This window comes from Thermobia domestica, chromosome 13 (assembly GCF_964235325.1).
Source record: "Thermobia domestica chromosome 13, izTheDome1.hap1.1, whole genome shotgun sequence".
Taxonomy (NCBI): domain Eukaryota; kingdom Metazoa; phylum Arthropoda; class Insecta; order Zygentoma; family Lepismatidae; genus Thermobia; species Thermobia domestica.
The window spans coordinates 177,036,235-177,061,586 of NC_137466.1; the positions used below are offsets into that span (position 1 = coordinate 177,036,235).

General features: G+C 34.6%; 1 protein-coding gene across 1 annotated transcript in view; it reads right to left on the reverse strand.

Annotated features, from left to right (window-relative positions):
- The window catches only part of LOC145668788 (cytochrome P450 9e2-like), a 41,150-nt gene that overhangs the window by 5,371 nt on the left and 10,427 nt on the right, over positions 1–25,352 (reverse strand). The window contains exons 2-4 of the mRNA XM_081736952.1: positions 10,481–11,474; positions 8,306–8,527; positions 2,647–2,898 (exon numbers count right to left, since the gene is read on the reverse strand). Of these exons, the coding sequence (XP_081593078.1) occupies positions 2,647–2,898; positions 8,306–8,527; positions 10,481–11,417 (1,411 nt within the window). The 5' untranslated portion in view covers positions 11,418–11,474. The remainder of the gene's footprint in view (positions 1–2,646; positions 2,899–8,305; positions 8,528–10,480; positions 11,475–25,352) is intronic.

Below are 25,352 nucleotides of genomic sequence, written 5' to 3' on the forward strand. Positions count from 1 at the left end.
ATTTAATCTAGAGACACGTCAACAATCAAAGGATAATCACCGTGATTTTTAGTCCTTCATTTAAGTTTTGCCATAAAGAAAATAATCAATCACAGGAATACGCGATCTACAGTAGTATTTCGATCTTTACCAGATTGGTCATGCAAGTAGACCTTAAATTGTTTGTTTAGCGTGTGGCTTATCTGAATTTTGGTGCCCTAGGTGTAGGCTATCAAAATTGAGGTGAAATTGTAGCAAAAACTTAAAAAATAAAAATCGCTCATGCTGTTTAGAAGAAGAATTAGGGGGGAAAATCATGGAACGATTAACAAAAATTTACAAAAGTCAAATTACCAATGGATTCATTCAGTCTCTTTTTCGCAACCAGGAAACTCATTGCTAGTAGTAAATATGAAGTGCTGTAATCCTTATAAAATGATCAAGATCTACCTCCATGATATATTTGCTTAAAATAGGGTGAGTTTTGTAGATCTCCTGCTGTTTTTGTTATCTATTTATTAGTTTTAGAAAATCTAATTAATAACGAAAGTAAATTGAAGACACAGAATAGAAACAAAAAGTTATAAAGATCTCGAAACAACTCGGCCTCCGTATCTTGTACTGCAGACAACATGAATACCCCTTTCGTTAAGTTTTATTTTTTGTACCTCTCAATTCATTTGTCAAATTTGGATTTTTAAGTTCGGAGAAACACGAGTCTCATCACAAATATACGTCTTATCACAAATATGATACTACGTTCCAACGTAGTACTACAGCAATGGTCTATGCATTATTCTGTTATTCCCTCCAAGATTCTGTGTTGTATCGCGTTGTGAAAACTCGAGTCAAGTATTTCTGCTTAACTCTTTGACTATAGAAGCGTCAATGCATTCCGATCGTGATACTTCCCTCACATGACGTTTTCGCACGTTCTGCATTTCGTATGCGAATATTCGAATACCCCATTTCAAACGTAGCTGACGCTTTTCATACCCTCCGCTTTCCATCTGCCGCTGGTCGGATAAATGTCGCATACTATAATATCTTTAAGTCTTTTCGCACCAAAACCCACGCTCGGGTTGACCAGAGTCAGCACGCTTTCGTCAATGCGAAATCACCAGCGCTGAGTGCCGAATCAGACCGATACATGCCAAGTTAAGCCGTGTTTGGCCCAGATACGTACCATAAATATCATAACAATACCATGTTGATGTTTCGTTTGTGTTGGATATTCGAAAATCGATTTGTTGCTCCCGTGACAATTTGCTTTTACGAGTAGTTTTCTTTCATTATAAGGATAAAGCACACAGCTAATTTTTTTGCTTGCCAATAACATATGTATATCATCGCTTTATGAATGTCATGACAGTACAGTGAAAATTTTAATATGAGTTTGAGGGGGAGGGAAAGTACAAGATATATATTCAACAATTGCGTCCAAAATGAAATTAAAAATTATTTAGCATTATTTCCGACAGATTTCGAGCACAAAACATTGAGAAGACGCCATCTTAACTTCGGGATAATATTAGGAAGATAAAGCAAAAATGGAGAAGAATCAATGATCACAATAGGAAATCTGGAGACAATAAACGATTGTCCAAATTTTGTGTAGAGATGGATTGCATTTTAAAAGATTTTTCTACTCCCTGACGAAATTTACTGAAGCAAAAAGGTCAGTGCGAAAGGCGATTTTTTTATATCGATGCTGAATCGTATTGGACCAATGAGACACGACCCAAACCATGGCATTCAATGTGAAAATACCTCTTGCGTATTAGTTTGTTGTGTGTTACACTCACATGATATGTGACCCACTTGTTTGACTTTTTGTTATTAATAATAATATAAATCATAAAAATGTAAGCTTATAAATTTCTATAAAGTAATGACTCTGTGTAGTATTGAGCATTGTTCCTGCCAGTGGAGATGTTGACTGGTACAATCTGTGTATAATAATAATAATAATAATAATAATTTTAATCAATTATTAAATGTTTCATGATCTTAAAATTCTATATTTGCGACAAACCGGTTGAGAACCACATCTATAGGCTATTGGTTAGAAAGGTAAACGGTGTCCTCAATTCGGAATTAGCCATGCTTTCCTGACTTTGATGCATACAGGAGACAATGTAGTCACCAGCACACTTTAAACATGTTTATTTTACCATGTATTCCCGCTTCCCCATTTTGCAAACTTGAACCGCTTTTGAATGAGGGTGAAACGAAAAATAAAATTCCAGTCCCACCAGGGCACGAACCTGGATTGTCTCGTACATAACTAGTGCTGACTACTTAACATGCCGTGTCTTGAAGCTTATTGGTTATTACAGATAAATTGTCAGTGGTAAATTCTTATATACTAATTATTCATTTCTTCATTCCCTTTCAATAAAGACAATATTTGGTACGTTTTACAGGATCCAGCTCCCTTTCGTCTGGATTATCGAAACTTCACTGTAATTTTAATACTTCTAAACTATAACTTAACACTTTGGAAATCATGAAAACATTCTTAAACATTTAACAAACAAGCTTCACATTAAAATAATTTAGTAGAAAGATGCAAAAGGAAAACAAATACAAACAGAAAATTCTATTTAGCATTTGTTTAAAAAAAAAAAAAAAACTACCGTAAAATATGAACTAGCTATATCATACCTATGCAATTTCTTGGTCCTACGCTAAATGGAAGATAAGAATATGGCACAATTTTCTCTTTGTTCTTTGCACTAAATCTTTCTGGATCAAACTTTTCGGGATTTGGGAAGTATTTTGGGTCGTGATGCAGTCCATAAATTGGGATGAAAATGAGTGATCCTTCGTCCAAAGTGAGAGAAGTTCCAGGAAATGTGTACCTCTTCACGGAAGTTCTGTCTGTGGCTGGAGCTGGAGGGTATTTCCTCAAGGATTCTGAAAATATATTTGTTTAAGGATTTAAACTGTACTAAAGTGATGAAGAAAGAAAATCTAATATAAGAAATAAATACGCTATTCTGCACTTTAAGTTTTTAAGTTAAAGGAGACGATGCCAAATGAATGATGAATCATGAAAGGGCAATACATAATATTCATGCACAAACTGAGATTCAAACCCGCAACAAGCTTTGTAATCACCACCCTCATGCAATAGACCACTTGACCATGCCAGTTGGCAATAATAATAATAATAAGAAGAAGAAGAAATAAGAAACAATAAAAGAAGCAGGGGCGGATCCAGGGGGTGGCGATCGGCACCCAGAAGAGGAAACTGTCTTATTTTATATATAAATAAAACCCATCCCAGAGTTTGGAGCTCTTAAAAGTAGCTTTAAGTAGCAGTATTACAACCCATCGCCTCCCCCCTCAAAAGTCCGTCCTGGATCCGCCCCTGAAAATAAGAGTACTAATATAAAACACAATGTAGATAAAAGTCAATTAAGTAGAAATAATTCCTTGTCAACGTTCTAAAAACTATCAAGTTCTCCATCTATCTAAAATAACGACAAGCTAAGAACAGCAGTCTTAAAATTACATTTGGCTTAATGTTTCTAGACGTATTGCTTAAAAATGATCAGTTAGATCGCATAAAACTTTCTCATTGTTTAATGCAGTAAGTCTAAAATGAGCGTAAAGAATCTGTCAATCTTTTTAAAATTTTGCATTTCCAGTTCAGAGAAACTAAAATCGTGCTATTTCTTATGCTATGATTGGATGTTTTGTAAACAATATTCACTAATATAAACATTATCTATCATTCCTTGCTTGCGTACTCTGTCGAAATTTTTTTCTTGTGTACGTAAGAATCTCCAAACCCCAATAATCAGTCCAATATTCATAGCTATGTAAATAGAAGTTCAGTTATATCTTAAAGCATAGCAGTCGAATAAAACATTTTTGAGTCAATCCATCTAAAGGACGTCCAAAGATGGGGAAAATGGTTACTCGACCATCTCCGAATGTAGCCTGATGAACCTTGATCAATAACACTATTCACGTTGTCGTATATACACGTGTTCCTGAATGGCAGCCACCTTTGTTGTCGATGGAGTACCATTTTTTGCATTTGCAAGCGTTTACGAAAACTACAGTTGCTCCGGACGTACGTAGCAGGCGAACTCTAAACAAGAACGAATGTTTAGAGGGGTGATTGAGGTACACGGGGAACATATACTCTTGCTTCTCAGTAAATATACAGGGTTGCAAATCAATACATGAAATCACTAGAAAAAGTACAGAAAATTACACTTTTAAAGGGACTGTATTTTGGAATGGCATAAAGTGGGGGTTCATAAGTTTTGTCCTGAATACTATTGCGTGTAAAGAGTTTGCAGAAATATCCACAGCTATAATACTACTGGCATCGTAGATTTATGGGGATCCGAAAGTTGAAGTTTGTGATTTTAATGCCATTTTTGGGGCGTAATGTCTCAGGAGGGCAAAGTGCTAAAAATTGCTGCTGAGGCCACAAAGAAATTCTGTATGTGAATAAACTATTGCAAAAAATCGTGACTGATGTAACATGGAGAAAAAAGTGAGGACATGGTAAAAACACGAAGAAAGCACGCGCTTGACGATGGTCGTAGCCCGGAAAAATTTAAAAGTTTTGATATGTTTGATACTAGATCTCAAAAACTACGCATGGTTCAGCAATTATGCCCGCTTTTGTTAATGTCGAGCAACCACCTCTAAACCACTTCGTATGGATTGACCCTTTTGCACAGATTCGATCTTGTTTGTCAAAGTTTTAGAAATGCTGTTCCAAATTACCGAACCAAATTCTAGTTTTGGTCTTACAAGTAATTTATGTCTATAAATATACATATGTTTTATCTCTTTAAAAATAAAACCTATTATCCTTCTGGCATCTTGTAAAATACAATTTATGTGATAATAAAACTTTAACTGAATGTCAAATATGATACCTAAGGTCTTTAATAATGCTTACATTCTCTATTTATACATCATTGATCTCTATTTACTGACATAATATTGAGTTTTATTGGTGTATGTCACAAATTTAGTTTTCTTATCATTAATTTTTAGAAAATTGTTTCCACACCACGTGTTTACTACTACTACTACTACTACTACTACTACTACTACTAATAATAATAATAATAATAATAATAATAATAATAATAATAATAATAATAATAATAATAATAATAATAATAATAGCTAAGGTAAAATTAAATTTGATAACTAGAACTGCTATTTTCTTTCTAGTTTTAACAAAATTATTACTATGTATATTTGGAAGCTTCCACTAAAATCCTACATTTGGTTACACAGGCCAACTTCAAAAACAGCTTTTTATATTAATTTTAGCTTATACTTGTGTATTTTTACGTGTTCAACTCAAAAGTAACTGTAAAATATACGTAGGACGTATCATTTTTCCACAATTTTCATTTTATCGCTAAATATTGTATGATTTACTATTTGATGGATGCTTATATTGTGGTGTGGATTGCAGTTGTCCAAAACCGGTAAAACCGGTAAAGTATAACAACTTTCTACTTTCAACTACCAAAAGCCGCAGATAACCGTTATCAATTTATATTAAAATTTGTATTTGATAAAGCTAATTTCAAAAATTAAAATTAAACATATTTTTTTCTTATAATTTTAAAGGGCATAAGGCTTGGAGTTACACCAGCAAACTTGAGCGAGAATAGTTTGTATGAGGTTTGCTGGACTTTGTCGTAAATTAAACATAGAGCAAAAGAATTTGTTAAACCTTGATTATTTTCCGTGCTCTTGCAATAACTCCGAAGAAGTATGAATAGACGTACTGCACTAGATTCATTGAGGAAATCATCTTGTTCTTTAAATTTAAAAAGGTACCAGTAAAAAGAAAATGCTACTCACTTTGTGCTTTTTGGTAGGAGATAGAATCAATCAAGATTAAGTGACCTTGTGTCACTTTAAGATCTATACTTGACAGTTTATTTGAGGCATTTCCACTTCCGGTAAACTCACAAAAGAAACAGCTTCATTCTCATAGTTCTCTCTTGTAATCGACGGTCAGCGCATGATTTGCGAAGTTTTTACAGTACACTATGACTGTCTGCTGTTCATGTATCAATGACCTAGGTATTACGTGAACTCCCTCCATTAACTGAGTCTATGTTTTCTCTAGCACAACACTGAGGAAAAGTGATTTAGGGTGAAGTTTGAGTGTATTACTTTCCTTGGAGTGAGTCTTGGCTTTTATTCCCACATTCGGTTGATCCCAGTCTTTCACTTTTCATGGGAGGCACTTCTCATTCTATTTTTCATGATTCCCTTCGATATGTTATCAGATACACTGCTTAGTTCACACATCACATAAAAGCTGAGGAGAGGTTCGGATTTATTGCTAGTGGATATCATTATCCACTGCCTGATTGCAAAAGTAGGATGAGAATGTACACAAACAAGGATTGCAGCTACGAGTTATGATATCTTACATTTATTGTTGAAATAGAAAGAAAAGAACTGGTTACAAAATGAATACATGGAGATTATTTTTAGACACCTCAATATAAGACTGTATCGCTTAGTGAATAAGATAATTTCCTTTGCATCTGATTGTATATTCTTTGGAGCTAATGGTTTACCTACAGCAATATACTTAGATGATGTTTCTTTTTCTGTTGTAGGAAACTGTACCACTGCAAGTTGTGAGTCACGGAGCTACCAAGGTACGTAATACTACATGAATTATCAATAATATAACCTATAGTTTTGATTTCAAAGTGTGAGTTTATGTTGTGATTTGTTGTGCAATATGACAACTTGTGGTTATGTGAGTTTTCCATTTGTATTACGTAAACATCAACAAAGTATCACAGATTCATTAAAAAGGAATTCTTTGGATATTTCGGAATTGGCATCTCAATGGTGTGAAGAGAACTAAAGAACCAAAGCGACAACAACTGCTACTTTTGCTGCACTGATATTAGTGGTTATTATTCCAAAAACAGAAAATAGGTATTTTATATCCAAATTTCCATCTGTCATCCTCTCGATTCCTCATGGTCTAGATACTCCTATACAACTATCAGAATCACTAGAAAGAATTTACTACTATCACCAATACGCAAAGTGATATTGATTTAGCTAATTCAAGTAAAGTAGACCCTAATACATCACAAGCCTGAACTCAATAATCGATCTTAGATTAGTGACCTCGTGAGGGACCTAGATCTATCCAAAGAGAAAGCAGAACTCCTTGAATGTAGATTGAAAGAAAAGAAATTACTGATTAAACGTATGTCTGTTTCTAGAGGCCCAGTAGCAGTATTCCTAAGTTTACACTTTATTTTGAACAATAAGATGAGTTGGTATATTGCTCCAATGTATTTGGATTAGTGCGTGAATTCAAATATGTTTCGGTGCCCACTTGCTATCTAGTATACCCAAACGAAAGTTGTGAGAACTACAACTAAGTCTCGCGTAAATTAAATACTCAAATCGTAAAAGGATTATTTGTGGAAATCCGGAAGTTTTACGCATGCTACTCAGCCATCTTGGTGTTACCTGGTAAGAGGAGGAGTGACTTCCGAAATTTTACATAAAAAAGAAATAGAAAACGTAAATAATAAAAATTAGGAGTGATGGTGCCAAATACATTTAGGTGAGTTGTTGTGAATATAATACAGCTGAATAACTCGCCTAAACGTCTTTTTCTTTTTCATTCAAGAATCTCGTATTTACGCATATTAAATATTACTTATAGATTGCAGAAAAACTTGCAACATACAAAAACTAAAAACATTTTCGGATTCAGCCCACTAAGAAACATAAAATTTAACTGAAATTACAAAAAAGGGGGTTTTCTAAAGTACGATTTAGTAGGTCTGTGTTATTACATATAGGCTATATATGCATATTATAGAGACATGACTATCATAATATTCACAATATCATGAATACATTATGGTTTAGAAGAACTATTCTTTATTACATGCTAATCATTGCACGTATATTTCAAAAAAAAAAAAGAAAAAAAGGAAAGAAAAACTGAACTCTTCATTATAACCTATCAAATAATCCAATTTGTAGGCATATTGATTGACGTGTGTAAGTAAGTATGTAAGTAATTTAACTACTATTACTCAATTTTGTATACATGATTACTGTGTATCTTAATTCTCAGTGTATCACTTGACTTAAGTTTTCTATTTTTCATTTTTACCTTTATTCTTAAACAAAAAGAATAAAGCTGGCCACCCTAACCCTGGTTTAGTAGTTTCTCATCCTCACCTTGCTCTGTTAAGTACAGGGGCCATAACTTAGCTTCAAATAGGAAACATATGCACAAATTGTATATTATATTTAAAGCTATGCTCACCTGATATGACCATGTCAAGATACTGCATCTTGCTAACAGCATCGTATGTTATTTTACCTCGATGTTCTTCTAAGGTTTTATCTACTTCATCCCTTAAGCGTTTTTGAATATGAGGATTAACAGCCAGTTCGTATGTCACAAAACTCATAGCTGTTGAAACTGTTTCAAAACCAGCGATAAAGAATATAACTGTTTGGGCGGCTATGTCATCGTAATCTAAGGCTGAAAAGAAACCAACAGATTTTCACTCACAGAAATTAAAATTTCGTATCTGGTATAGCATGGGCTACATAGAATAAATGTGACATGTTTGTGCAGCGTTTCCTTGCTTTAAGAGTTGACAACGATAATGTGAAGGACTCTGATAAGAAGAATGATTTTTGATTTAACTGGACTGTAATTTATCTTACAACCAGGGACGTGTTTACACATTGATCCAGGGCAACAAATTTTCTAGAACCAGATAATCATCCGACTTAATATATTATTTTTTACTATTTATATATTATTATATGCTATATTATATCTAAATCTATATTATTTGTTGTATAATATTTATTTTTCCACTTCCTTTTAAATATTGATTATTTATGTTACTGTCTAAAATTTTCTTACCTGGATTTATTGACGTTGAGGGAGAGCCAGTTTCTTAATGGTCCAGGGCAGCAAAAATATTAAATTGGCCCTGTTTACAACAACAACAACAAATAATAATAATAATAATAATAATAATAATAATAATAATAATAATAATAATAATAATAATAATAATAATAATAATAATAATACGTTATAAAATTTGTTACAATTAGTGTGTCCAAAAAGCCCCACAACAACGCCCCGCAAAGCAAGAGCCGAGTGTGCTTTCAAGCTTACAATTTATCTACTTGAAGTTAAATTGTAAGCTTGAAAGCTTACGAAGTTTAATATTTTCAAAAGCGAAGTTTGTTAAAGAGAAAAGAAATACAAAATGAAAATTAAGTGTCAATGTAAACTAAACGACTATGTTTAAACAAAATTAAAGCTTTACCTTCAATTTATTGAAAAGTATTCATATTTTATGATTGAACTGATGAAACGAAGTTCTGATGGTTGTGATGCATTAATGTCATTGTATGCTGTTGAACTGTGCGTAGAGATTTATGTCTCGGAAAAATAAATTGTAATCTTTAAAAATCGTGAATCTTTTCCGTTAAATAAAACAATATGATAGTGTTTTTTTTTTTCAACAGGAAAACTAATTTAGAATGGTTATATTTGTGTTGCAATTACCAATATATATATTAATTACAATCTTCTGCATGCATATTTATCGAACACCTCTCGTGAAGGTTAAATTATCTTCGGTTAGCTTAGGTTAGATTCGATCTATTTCAATAAACTAAACTTCCTGACAAGCTTTTAAAAAAATAAATATTGGTAATACTTACTTTGTGAATAAGAGCACTGTTATAACAAACAAAATAACATACATCTTTATCCGTTTGATTCCCGGTGTGAGCTCATGTAGTTCCAACTAACCAACACACATCTTTCTATGGAAAATTACGTAACGTGTGCTGTACACCAACAAAAGAAATCCAATATCGCTAACCGTTACCTGTGTTAAGTTCTGCACCGCAAAAGGAACGTATATGGGACGTTCAGAGCACAAGGGAATTAAGCCCAATAGCCAAAATTGTTAGTATCATAAAATTTATACGATATGTTTAAGTACATAGAAAACGTAACACTACTTTTTACATACTGAGTTACGTAAAATACCTAAATATAAATCTAAAATAAGTATCAGAGATTCTAAAGATGAAATATATCCAACATGACCCAAAAATTGACTTGATTCCCTTCTGCGCTGAGCGCGCCAATGTCCAGAAAAAAGTAATCAAAAAAATTTAGAGGCAATATAATGGCTGGATAGATAGTGCACGTTCAACTGGGTTAGACCTGATCCAGTTCATTGGCTTTCAAAACTACCACGCCAAACTTTCTATACTGGAGTTTGCGTAGCACTAAACTACGTATTAATTTACCTTGTTTCTTTCTCTCTCTTACGCGTATAGTTGCCCCATGATGCCGAGCGCAAACATCGAAAACTAGCTATACATATACTCCCACCGAGGATCGAACCAGAATCAAAAGACTACAAACTATTGATATAAATTTCTAGAAGCTTACCTTCTTCGTTTCCTGTAAGTTTTGTATTGTCATTCTTGTTAAAATTTTCGAAGTCTTCTGAATCATCCTCGGTCAATTGACCTTTTCTTGCGAGCATCAGTAGGTGAATCATATCAGGTCTCACTACGTGATTCGTCTCCCTGTAATTGATTGTCTCTCGAATAAGCGTTCTGAAGAATTCTGTTACCTTCTCTTGGAGGAAGGCAAAGCCAAGGAACTCAGCAATTTTAGGGAAGAACATCATTAGCATAATTTTGATGGATCTACCTCCACCAGTATTTAGAATAGCTTTTCCCATTTTGGGAAATTCCGCTTCTGGATCGGCTAAAGAATTGCACTGCACACCGAAGGCTGTAGATGCAATTACGTCGTTCGTAAATTTGGACAAACAATCCTTCATCTCAATCATTTCTCCACTCTTAGCCGCACCGTCTAAGAACTTTAATAACTGATCTGCACACTCACAGACCAGAGGAAACATTCGTTTCATTTTACCTGACGTAAAAGTTGGACTTAATTTAGACCTCATATCGCGCCATTTATGGCCACTTAAATTAAGTAAAATTTTTCCTAACAATGGATCATTCTTCGTGCTGGCAAATCGCCTTCTGTCTGTAAAATGATCGAAATCTTTCACTAATACAGCCTTCAATATCTCTGGATCACGGATCATCAAGGACGGTGTTCGTCCACTAAATAAACCTCCGAGTTTATGTGGACTAAGTTTATCGTATTTGTCTTTCACCCATTCTCCGAAAGGTATTTGGCGCATTGCCATATCCTTCATGTTACCAAAAAATGGTTCAGGATTTAAATAAGGGATTCCACGTTTCTCCCAAAAGTCAAAAGTCCATATCAAATAAATATAGAGTAAAATAGCTACTCCTACTACTACTGATGATATTTCTAAGACCAATGATTCGAATACGAGAGTCATGATGATGATTGCGCTTTGTCGTTTTCACAGAAGGTATCTCGGCGATAAGTTTGTTTTCTGAAACAATCAAGAAAGACATTCGTAGCTTTAGATACAAATTATAATATTTTTTTTAATTGTACCAAATATATTCTACAGTATGACCAGAAAGTACGTATACCCTTATACGTTACTAGTTGTTAAACAAGAGACTTCCTGGCTGCTGAATTCGACGTGGGTTCTAAGCATCTCCAGCACCACTCGTATGGTCTTTACTTAACCCTGCCTGACGACACCGGATAACTCGTGCGGTATTATCAAGATGCAATTGTTGAGCATTGCTACAGAACCAACGATGAATTTTAATAAGCAGTACGTGATATCTTCGGTACGATCCAACCTGAAGTCTTGGGGGGGGGGAATGTCACAAAAAGACCCTAGAGGAGCATGCAATTAGTATCCAACATGATGAAGCACATACGGACAAATCATTCTAATGAGAGATTTGTAAGGTATACAGATATACGTACTACTTGAACATACTGATGTAGAATTAACATGGACAAACATAAATTTAATACCGTATATAGCTGTAACTAAAAACAAATATATAAGTATATCTAAGCAGTAGAAATTTTTAAGAAATATATGTTACTAATAAAGCATTTGTTCGTTCATAGGTATTTAATAATCTGGTAAGATGAAGATGCCTCATATGCTACTCATCTTATAGTGCCCCCCCCCCCCCTAGAGGAGGAAACTTTCTTATTTTATGTATACAAATAAAACCCATTCCAGAGTTTGAAGCTCTTAAAAGTAGCTCTAAGTAGCAGTATGACAACTCACCGTCCCCTCCAGAAGTCTGTCCTGGATCCGCCCCTTTCATCTTATTACCTTTCTCCAATAGCAGAAAACACAGATTCTAATAAAATTTGGCAACTGTTGAAACGTTGCGTATTGACTGAGGTAAATTATTCCAAGAACGTCTAGTGCTTACTGTGAAGGATTTGGAGTATGATCCCGAGTTATGACTGAATATAGAGAGCCAGAAGTGATCTCGCGATCTTGTTCTTGTATTGTGAAAATACGGTAAATAAAAGAATCTAATTTGCTAGATACGATGGTTCTGACGTATTAATTATTTTGTACAAGAGAGTAGGATCATATCTTCCTTCTACTAAAATTAGCCTGTACTAAATGATGTGAGTGAATATAAATAAATATTCATGCATAGTTTCAGAGCAAAACTAGTTATTTTTTCATAAATTTAACAAGTATCTGTTTCCCATTTACACCATGTTGAAGGATTTTAGTTTGTATGGCGTGATATTTACTAAATAATATTGAAACCGGAAATGGTAGATGGTTCCAGTAAAGAGATTAGAGTGGAAGTGGAATATATTGTTGGGACGCCAGAATAGAACATATTGAACCCCAAAAACCCAAAATTTATTTTGGGGTTCGTTATGTTCTATTCTCTTTCCAGTAATTTTAATTACTTTAAGAGCATACTGCTAAGATATTCAGAAACGTAAGTTTGTAAAGGAAGCAACGCAATTTTGACAAACCTCCGGCATTATTTTTCACACAGTTTATGATCCAAGGAAAGATATGTTTAAATATTTACGTTGTTTTATTACACGCACTCGTATAACTAATGGTGCCACTTTCCTTTGAAAGGGCAAAATCTTCAGATTAGAGGAGAGTGGGAACAGAAATTTCGGAATAGGATAGAGCAATGTCATGAAAAGACAAAGAACATCAAACTAAACCAGAGACTTAGAGATACTGGATTGGATTACATTTAAGTTTACTGTCCTGCTCACCAGTGAGGTTGTATGAGACATGGATCTACAATTTAAGTTAGAATGGGAATCCATGAGCGAACCTCGGTCTCCCACGCACATATCATTCACTCAATCACCAGAAAGCTCTCTTACAGGTATCAACCAGAACTTTATTTTAAAAAGGTGTAACAAGAAGTATACATTAATATTTCTAAAAAGGTTTCTAAGCCATAAAAAATACTACAAACACTTTCTTTCTCTTTTTCTTGATCCCTGCAGACTGTAATTTGAGATACAATCCCAACATTTGTTGTGAAATTACGGATTCTGTGTTAGTGGTTCTGTAACTCTTTTAAATACAATAGATGCAATCCTCATCACATACAACTGCTTGTTCCTGCCATAGTATCAGGCTAGTAGCCAGGGTAGCTTCAGGATTTTGGCATCTTAGTTTATCTAAAATTTCAACACAAACTTACAACGCTATGTAAAAAAAGAAAAATGGGAGGATGAGGAGGGCGCGTCTCTTCAGAAATTTTCCAAAGGTAATTGTCCTCTCCAGAAAATTGTATAGCAAGGATTCTCCCCCCAAATATTTCGGTCAAAATGATGAAATACTGGTCAATTGTCAATTAAAGATTCCTGGAATGAGGAAAGAATTACAATTTCATTGAAGAAAATTCTGCAACAATTACCAGGAAATATAAATGAAAAATAGAACGTCGCGACACTAATAGCTAGCTACATTGAAAACTACCATAAAGCTTGTACACGTTCAATTGTACCAAAAAGAAAGTTTTGAAATATACCTTTATGAAAATAGTCCCTACTCCAGAAACGTTGAATACACCACACGCAGACAAACACACATAAAAAAAGAAAGAAAACAAATCTTACTATTGCTTGTTATGTTTGCTCTTTTAGGACCGAATAAACACAAAGATCATTAAACAAGCAGTAACCATATCGATTCTAGGACCGATAACGAACATAATTGTAGACACAGAAATATACCACGATGAGCTGAAAATCCCAAAAGTAATACCAATCTACAAAGATAGCAACGAAACATACAAAAGTAATTACAATTTTGATACTCCTCATATTTTTAGCAAAATATGTCAGAAAGTAATTTATTTATAGATTTCATAGTAAAATATAAAAATAAGATCTGATAAAGGCAATGAAGAGAATGATGCAAGACGTACATTTATGAATAAATGGGCTTGTGTTTATAACAAGGATTAAAAGGATATAAATAGTTTCGCCTTGATGTTTATGCATCCCGTAACTCTTAAATGTTTTGAAGTTTGCATATTAATGTTACGCGAAACTTACCTTTATGAATGAATGTTACATGGATTCTTATCGTTAAAGTCACCGTAACCCATTAACTTTTTAGCGAATTGTCTCGATTAAGGAACTTGGCTGTGATAATTGTTCTCGCTATCTATTCCAAAAAAATTCGAAAATTTGCTTTCGTTTAAGAGTTTTCGTGTGGACTAACGGACGGACTTTTTTTTTTTGAAAGTAAGTCTACTCAAGTTCAAACTAAAGCCCTTTCAAATTTCGTAATCTGAGAAGCTCTTTAAGAAATGAAATGAAATGAAATCTTTAACGTCCGACGATTATGCAGGCTACGCTAAAACAAGGTGGTAATGAGAAATGAATGAAATGGTGAAATGAACAAAGTGGGAGGAAACGAGAGAACCACGAGAAAACCCACGAACACGATATTTGTTCGCCACACAGCTCACTTAGCGCGAGCTGGGACCGAACAAGGCACCCCACACACACCAAGTGAACTTTCTACCACTGAGCCACCATAACCCTCACAAGATCGTTATGAGTAATTGGATGTGTTTATTGATCGCGTGCAATATCTCATGTACTAAATCATAAAATATTACTTGAAAAGCCACAATGTTACAAGGAGTCGTCTACAATTATGTGGTAAGTTCTGATATAAAGCACTACTTTAAATGAGCATACATTAATTACATTGTTAATAAAACGCAAGGTTCCTCAAGATCCTATTTCAAGACTATTACTACTTTTGTGGGTGAAACAGCACTATTCATGAAATGGACCTGAACTGAAGGCAAACACAATTCAATCAATATAATGAATTAGATAATTATAATATATAGAATCAATATAATGAATCCATTACAGCGGTTTCGGAGCACTAAATTAACTTTAAATTTCTAATAAAGAAAAAAAATAGTGAATAATCAGATGAACATATCACGTCGGAAAAGCATTATTCACAAATTAGAAAAAAAAGAATGTTTCATTGCATTAGATGTTAGTGTTTAAAGTAAAGAAAGTATTTATGGAATAAAATGCAAAACTATATTACAATTGATGCATCCACCGATTTATACGATATTGTTATTTCAACAAAAAGAGAAAATCATAACTATGACTATAGTGTAAAATTTTATGGGTGTCCCGGATTTGTAGTGTGAAAATCTGAGAGGGAACAAGATGGCGACGGACGTCTTTATACCTGGAGTGTCATGCTCTTACAATTGTGCAATTGTAAATTTGTACATAATTTTAAATTTTGGCAAAATTTAGTTTCTTTACAATTTTTATATATTATTACATCTTTTTTATATGTCTTGAGCCTCTAACCCCCAAGTAATTTTACAAATAATGTGAAAACAAATTTACTTAGAACAGGTGAATTCGTCCATGTTCGAACGCGCCATTTTATACAAATTACGTTTTCAAAAACAATTAAAACAAATTTAGTGAAGCAGTCCACTGGGCTATAAGGCTGAGTCTTTCTTTATAAATCTCCCGAATGGGAGATAACTAGAACTAGAACTAGAAAATCTGGGACCATTGATCAGGTTAGTGTATTATTATGTAATTATCAACGATTTATTATTTACTACAGGGTGGTCTAAGTCCAAGTGCCTTGTCACTCCTTTATTGGTTTTACAAATGCATATAAATATGTCGTAATTCTGTACATTAGTTGCAGAGCCCCACTATCAGGGAATGTCTGAATGAAGTTTTCGTGGTAGAATGGGTTGAGGACTATAGAAACTTCCAGCATCTCGATTGGTCTTACAGAAATCCAGACCTGACGTCTTCAGACAATTTTCTATGGGGTAATATCAAGGAACATGTTTTCCAAAAACGATATCAGATAACCCAACAGTTGAAATACCCTGCTAAAGCTGCCTTTACAGCAATCATCAAGACACTCGCTTTGTAAAATGTTACAGAGCATATCTTCGTATCATTTTATGCTACGCAAATGATGATGTTCATACAAATCTTCTATATGTGTCACAGTGATAGTGATCAGCTAAACTCGCTACATGTGTCTGGTATTATTCTAGTATTCTTCTATTGCTCTTACACCTTTTCGTAGAGGGTTACATGATATTTGGACCATCCTATATTTTCAATTTTATGTAACTTTGTATTAGCTACATGGACGTACGTTGAACATTTAAATGTCATGTTATCTCTATATGAGCAACTCAAGCGGACATAATGATATGTTACATCTTATCACTTTCAACTAAAATGAAAAAGAAGATTGACCTTTCCAATGCAACTAAATGCAATGACACATACCAAACAAGCTTCTCCTACCATTTCTAGGAACATTTCTGAAATTAAACTACCCACATACTCTTCTATGGTTCGATCACAACCCATTCCAATTAATAATTCAATTTCCCGGGAAATGGCCCTTATCATTATGTTCACCCGAGCCGCCCATATATATATATATATATATATATATATATATATATATATATATATATATATATATATATATATATATATATATATATCTGCTCCAAAGAAAGGGAAAAAAGGGTAGAAATACAACTGTCAAAATAAGATGACCATATCTCGAAATCCTTTAAGTTTAGAGAAACAAAATCTTTTATTTAGACTTTTCATTTAAAATAATTAAAGCCGTGTCTCAGCGTTTGTTGGTTTTGCCTAGAAGGGTCGGAAAAAGGTGCAAAGAGAAAAGGATTGGAAATGCAATTGCTGTATTAAGATGACCATAACTCAAAGTCTCTTAACCCCTCACCGCATGCTGTGAAATATATGGCACATACCCTCTTTTTACTTTAGCTTTTTTGTGATTTATCAAAGGCATCAAATGACTGCTTTGTCTGCTGTGTGAGACATTAATGTGTATGAATAAGAGATTTTGGTGTCATCTGACATGTTCTTTGTGAGTTGTAAGTGTGTCATATATATGGCACTTACTTATTGTTCGTCGGAATTAAGTGAAAAATCTAAAATTCAAGTTTTAATTCATTTTTCAAGTTCCCATATGAGGATTTCCAATACTGATTACTTTTTTTCGCTAAAAGAAAAAAATCATGCAGAAAGGGGTTACGGTGGATCACTAGGTGTTCTCGGCGCAATACTAAACGCTGATTGAATAATGTGGCGTTGCCAGATAGTGTCGAGTGTTTACTGATGTCATGATAATAAAGGGAGCAATCGTGGAATTCTGTTTGGATACTTACCAGAGAAATTAGTTTTCGACCCTTACCGCAATCTCGCTTCTCGAACTGCAACGCTAAACTCCATGAATTTTCTTGTGACTACTACAGTAAACGTACAAATTTGGCAACGACGCTTTACGGTGTTTTGCGCCAGTTTCGTCTCAAAATCTATTCCTTAAATGTAAATTAATATTTAAATAAAATATGAAACATAACACGAAAAACGGCCAAACAATGCATCTATTTTATGATAAGATTGTTACTTTAAAATACTTTACACATACAAATAAACATTTCATAAAACGGAGCACTTCTAGCAAGATCTTATAGCAAGTGTCATCTTGTGTGTTCATTGTAAAACTTATCAAGTATTTTATTTTATTTGTTACATTTTCGATATCAGGGGACACAACCAAATGAATCATTGTCTTGTGCTGTAGCTGAAACATTATCTTATAGTACAATATTTATAATATGTAATGTTTTATTGCGCAGTAGTTAGGAAATAAGCTTAAATATGTACTGATTTCCGGGTAGTGATCCATTTTAAGATTAAAAACATGTAAATTGGTATTTAGTAGGGATGGCCAATTCCGGAATTTTTACTTTCCGGAATCCGGAAAGTAAAATCGGAAAATTCCGGAATTCGGAAAAATTCCGGATTTCGGAAAAAATCCGGAATTCAGAAAAAATCCGGAAGTCGGGAAAATTCCGGATTTCGGAAAAGATCCGGAATTCGAAAAAATTCCGGATTTCGGAAAAAATCCGGAATTCGGAAAAAATCCGGAATTCAGAAAAATTCCGGAATTCGGAAAAATTCCGGAATTCGGAAAAAATTATTTTTTCTTTTTGTAATCCTAAGAATTTTGTTCAAATGCAAACGAACAAATTTCCTTTTATAATCCTAAGAATGTATGATGCAAGTTAAGCTGAAACTTACATCCTAAAGTATACACTACTCAATCTTCCCATGGTTAATGAGATGTAGTCCAAAAGTACGATGTACTCCTAATATTTAATTTTTGTTTTACTGTGATATTGTCCAGAGGTAAGACATATATCACACTGAGATAAACAACTTGACATAATGAAGATGTTATCATACGTAGTTTTCCAGAAAATCGTGAGAAACGAATTTTTGTGAAGTTAAAATATGCGTCGCTTGTTTGCCAGTGTGATGCAATTGATAACTCTTATGCTGGAATAGTCTTATCATTATTATTATTATTATTATTATTATTATTATTAATAATAATAATAATAATAATAATCGTTTATGTACTGTAAAAGAAAAATATGAACCGTTAAGTAGTAGATTGTATCTGTTGTTTTTTGATATCTTCTAACAGTAATAACAAATTGCTTGTAAATACGCAATGATTATCAAGGACAATGGCATATTAATATAAGGACTACTCTGCAGACTAGCAATAAACAATAAACAATAACAGATAAACAGTAGTCCCAAAAAAAAAAAAGTAACTAACTTGGGCACGTCAGAATGTTCGCGAGAATATAGGGATGCATTGAGACTAGCAAAAAACGTGGTGTTATTATTACTCAAAGGGCCGTACGATGGAGGCTTTAACGTTAATGTTAATGGCACCAATGAGCACTTACTTGCTCTAACGGTTAACCTCATTTTTGAGATGATTCTTAGAAGTGGGCGTGTTGGCATGCAGTTGGAGTACTAACGATTTGCGTCACTATCGAACACTAACGTAGCACTAGCGACGTTTAAAGTCGAAATTGGAGTCTGACATAAGTGGCTTGTCAACTTCACGGACATTATATTTTCCTTGAATGCGAGAATTTTGCGCCCGGGAAATTTTCGCCCTACCACGAAAATAGGAAAAAATGCGCTCGCAATATATTTGCACTGGGATGTTTGCGCCCTACCCCAAAAAGAGGGGAAAATGCGCCGGCTATATATTTGCACTGGGATGTTAGCGCCCTACAATTCAACTTATTATTGTATTGTGTAAAGTAACTTCCATTCGCACTTGAACTAGGCTTGCCTCTCATCGTCTCAGTGAGTTACTCCATCCGTTATAATATTCCGAACAAATGAAAAAAATACAATTTTAGTTCACTAAAGGGCAATCCATACAAATACAATTTTTCATTATACTACAAAATTTACAATAAACGTATAAATGACTGATATATAATTATTTATTAATATAATCAAAGAGTATAATTTAATCTACAAAAGGCTGTTTGGCTCTACCCAGATATCTCTGTTCACAATCCTTGCGAGTGTTTGGCTTTTCAGGACACAAAATATAGAAAAGAAAATGTAAAGTGAATGTAAAATCAGTTCAGTAATATTATCAAGAAAACTATGTACAGTGTGTTTACTTGCTGGAATTACACTTCAAACACACAATTGCGTTGTCGTTCTTTCAGGAAAAATGTCCCGGGGGCACATTTAGTATTCCGGAGGGGGGTCACTGCTGGTACTATTCTATTTATTATTATATTATAGACGTATTATTTTGGTCTCCTCCGAGGGGGCACTCTGAGAGCTTTGAGGAGGCCAGTGTTCCCCCAAAATCATCTCTGGAAGAAGCAGTGATTGCGTTGATCCGTTGTGTTCTTTTGGCTTATATTGAAGTTTATTCTCCTCTTATATAGCCACAATGAAAATAAATCAAAAATGGCATGGTTGTGGGGGGAGGATTGTTTATGCTGTAATGTCAGCCCCTCCGAGGAAATGCGTAAGCTCCAATAGGTTCTTTTATTTCGCAGGGCTCAAACTTCCCGGTGGAGGTACATCGCAGGCGCAATTTTTCCTGTTCTTGAGGTAGGGCGCAAATTTCCTAGACGCAAAATTCTCGACACCGTTCGAATGACCTCGGAAGAAGATATCATTTTCAATACTTTTTTTATATTCTTTTACTCGAGATTTCTTCATAGCTTCTTATTAAAATACTTACTAATATATCCTCATTTTATTGTCCTAACCAATCAATATGGGTATGTTGTCAGTAAAATATTTAGATTGATCGAGCCTCTGGTGTGTAACCACAGTATTTCATATCATGCCCCCATTAGAAATCTTGGCTAAACGAACCAATATATGTTGCCAATAAAATAGTTTAGAATGATTGAGCCCCTGGTAAATAACCACAGTATTTCGTGACAGACCCCCCCCCTTCCTATTACCATATTCTAGCTACGTGCCTGACTCAGCTAATTCTCTACATTCTTTACCAAGCACACATTTTCTAAAGCGGAAAATGCTCTCTAAATACCTAAGCTCATTATTTTCAGCAGATGCACAAACTGGGTAACATTCTATCTACATGAATGTTATATATATGTCGATTACTGGAAACCGCTTCTCGCTATCTATTACCATATTTACTATATAATGATTAACGTTAAAACCGGAAATGGTTGATTTGTACCGCTTCCGGTTTGAATATTACATTCATCAGGGAACTCGATTCTTAACTATTGACTCTGTACATCATGGCCAAAATTGATTGGTAATCCATCAGATAGTTCTTGAGACTGTTTGTTTCACTGACGGACAGAATGAATATATGGCTATAGAGTTTTGATAAACTAAATTCGTTAATGAGTGATGATGGAACAAATATAAGAAAGGGAACCAAGAGTACCACCGGGAAAATTTTCGAACACAAAATTAGCCATCGAAAACCCACATGTCCTGGGTTAGAATACCATAGATGAAAACTCTACCACTGAGTCATCAATCACCCGCTTATTAGTTTTGTTAACTATTATATTAATATAAATTAATGAATGCCTGCTTATGTTAATTATTGAACAATTACATTGTATACTTCGTAAAGTCAAAAATTATAAATTTGTATTTACTGTACATACAGTGAGCGCAGAAAGTGTTCGTACACCTATGCTATTGAAACGAGAATGCCTGCGAAAAAGAAACAGAAAATTTAAGAAGTGTAATAACACACACAATATGAATAATGAAAACTAAGCTTTATGAATATATCAACAAAGAACCACAAAGACAAGTTTAATGGTCAGAAAGTAAATAAATTCCGTAGAAAATGTATAGAGTAGACGAAAAAAGTGATCGTACACCTGACGTACGAATACGAAACAAAGATACCACAACTGGGGTTCACCAGTATTCACCTGAGTATACACCTCTGTATAGCATGACGAGTAACAGAATGAGTTTAGTTGTGAATAGGAGTGAAAAAACTGCACGGTGGGCTGTCGAAATGGGAAGCAACCGAACAGAAACAAATGAGGAGACAAGAAAAGTAATTATTAAAGTGCATAAGAAGGGTAAGTCTTTGAGAAAGATAGCAAACATCAGGGGCAGATACAGAGGGGGGCGATCGGGGCCATCGCCCCCCCCCCCCACACAAGAGGAAACTTTCTTATTTTATATATAAATAAACCCATCCATAACAAGTTTGGAGCTCTTAAAAGTAGCAGTATTACTGCCGACCGCCCCTTCCCCAGAAGTCCGTCCTGGATCCGCCCCTGTATAGAGTAGCCACAATCGAGTATTTTCCGCTGTATGTTTGGAGTCGTTGTCTTGCTGAACAATGAATTGTTTTCAAGAACCATCTTCTGCGCACTAGTATGGAGGTATTCCTTTAATATTTTAATATACACTTTGTGGATCATCACTCCATTGATAAAGTGGAGACGACCCACTCCTGAGGCACTCATACAACCCCAGACGAGCACGGACCCTCCTCCGTGTCTTACTTTAGGGACGAGATTTTGAGGATTCATCTCTGTATTCACCTTGCGCCATACCATACGCCTCCCATTGGACTCGATAAAATTAAATTTACTTTCGTCCGAAAATATGACCCTATTCCAGAAAGAAGCCTGATCCCTTATCTTTATACTCTTTTTCAAACTTTAGTCTCTTTATACGATTTGTCATGTTCACCCAGAACATTTTCCTGGCTATACTCTTTTTCAAACTTTAGTCTCTTTATACGATTTGTCTTGTTCACCCAGAACATTTTCCTGGCTATCCGACCATGATACCCTGCAAATATTCCGCACTGTACTGGCTGATACTTTAACACCGCGTGTTTCCAGATCCGTTGCCAATTGCACAGCACTACTTTTTGGAACCTTTTTTCTTTCCCTAATAATGTAACGTTTAACTTGTTCACTCAACACTCTTGGTCTTCCAGTTCTTTTTTTATTATTTTTTTTATGGTTTCGCACAGTGATAGAAACATTATACATCGCAATTATTGTTTGTACTGAACGAGGCCTGTCTGCAAGGTTTGCCAGGGGCGGATCCAGGACGGACTTCTGGGGGGGGCGGTCGGCGGTAATACTGCTACTTTTAAGAGCTCCAAACTTGTTATGGATGGGTTTATTTATATATAAAATAAGAGTTTCCTCTTGTGGGGGGGCGATCGCCCCCTCTGGATCCGCCCCTGACTCTATAACACCTTGAAACAGCTTCGCACACCTCCCCAATCCCAATCCCCAGACATGAACCCCATAGAACATCTATGATCTCTTCTGGAGACAAGAATCAGAAGGCACAGCTTGTCTACTAAAGAAGGCCTAAGAAAAGCTATTCAAGAAGAATGGGACATAATCAGTCCCGAAGCTACAGAACTACGAACTACTACAGGTGAAATCAATGCCACGAAGACTACAGACAATCATTAACGCACAGGGTAATCCCACAAAATATTAAATAACGTAATATACTTTATAAGCATTAATTCAAGCATAAGTGTACGGTGACTTTTTGCGTTTACAAAAAAGGAATTCTCTCTTTTCTTCTGAACAAAACAGTGATTGTGTTTGTTTGGCCTTTCTCTTGTATATAGAAATAAAATGTATGAATGTGTAGTCTTAATTCTGGTTATATATATATTTTCCACCTCCTGTTCTCATGCTAGCTGTTTTCAATATAAAGTATGCACGGTGTACGAACACTTTCTGCGCTCACTGTAGGTATGTTGACAATAAGCGAATGTTATTAGAATATTTGTTGAGATTTATTTTCCTTCACTGCCTTTCGCCTGGTTAAAAGGTAGTTTGCAGTGCTTTGGAGCAGCTGCAGGTGGGAACGCGATAATGTTTGAGACATACCGGCGATTTTTTTGTGTGTGAAAATAAGACCTTTCTCATAAAGTAGTAAATAACTGCAGTAGCAATTGTCTACGTAAATGATAAAGACATATCCAACTACAAGAAATTAATACAGTATATATAGCCTATTCATTATTGTGTTTCTCTTTTAACAGCTACTAGCTAAGGATGGCCAATTCCAGAATTTTTACTTTCCGGAATCCGGAAAGTAAAATCGGAAAAATTCCGGATCTCGGAAAAATTCCGATTTTTTCTAAATTCCGAATTTTTTCCGAATGTCGGAATTTTTCCGAAATCCGGAATTTTTCCGAATTCCGGATTTTTTCTGAATTCCGGAATTTTTCTGAATGCCGGAATTTTTCCGAAATCCGGAATTTTTCTGAATTCCGGAATTTTTCCGAATTCTGGAATTTTTCTGAATTCCGGAATTTTTCCGAAATCCGAAATTTTTCTGAATTCCGGATTTTTTCCGAATTCCGGAAAGTAAATTTTCCGATTCCGGAAAACAAAATTTCCGGAATCCGGATTCCGGAAAATTTTGGCCATCCCTAGTATTTAGGCGTTTCATTTCAAAGGATGTGTTTCAGCGTTTTTATTTTATGTTTACCTTTGAAAGGAAGAAAAAAGCGGGAATATAAAAAGGGTGGGGTTGCAATTGTTACAATAAGATGGTCATATCTGGAAATCTCTTACAAATAAATACATGTTAGAGATACGAAACTTGGTATATGAAATTCTTATTCAAAAATTGTCACAGCGTTTTCCTAAATTCCGCCACAGTACTTACGGAAATTCCGCTTTTAACAAGACAAGGAGTCAATTCTTAACTTTTCTCAATATAATTACCATATAAAAGTGACTTTGAGGCTGTTAGTCTCATTATCAGGAAAAAGCAAGTTAACTTTTGAAATAAATTATTGAACACAGTAGGCCTATGTAAACTGATATGAGTTTTTATCATTTCACTTTCAATGAAATGCGTATTCTAAATTGTAAAGGGAAAGGGGTTTAAATTTTTCACCAAGATCACGCCATAAACGTATTCTTGCGTATGGAAAAAGGTAGCAAAGGCTGAAATATGAGAAGCGAGGCCGTAACCTAAGCAAATGTGGATTCTAGAGGGCGAAATCCCCAGCTAGCCAAAAGCTAGTAGAATATAAAACGATCTCTGAAAGTGAGAACTATAAAAAAGCAAACAACACGGCTGCTCTGTGAACAATTTATAAGAATTGTGAAATAATCATCTTCATAATCATGTAAATACAGATTAATAAATAAACAAATCAGAAGCAGTGGACTCATTCTACTTCTGGTTTCAATAAAGGGATATTGCAGAAGAAGACATACGTAAGTTTCAATTAGAACGTTGAATTAGCATCAGAAATCATCCTCCCTAATCCTTACCTTAGCTCTCTTATGTGTATTTGAGTCTACTGTGGCATTATTACAAGATGTAGCAGGTAGTTTAATTAAACGTCGTAGTTTCCTTTCCGTCTCAAGGGAAATTAATGGAGGTCTTTAACTTCAAAAAGAAAGAGAGGGAGAAAGAAAAATAGATATATCATTTCGTTAAGATATCGCAA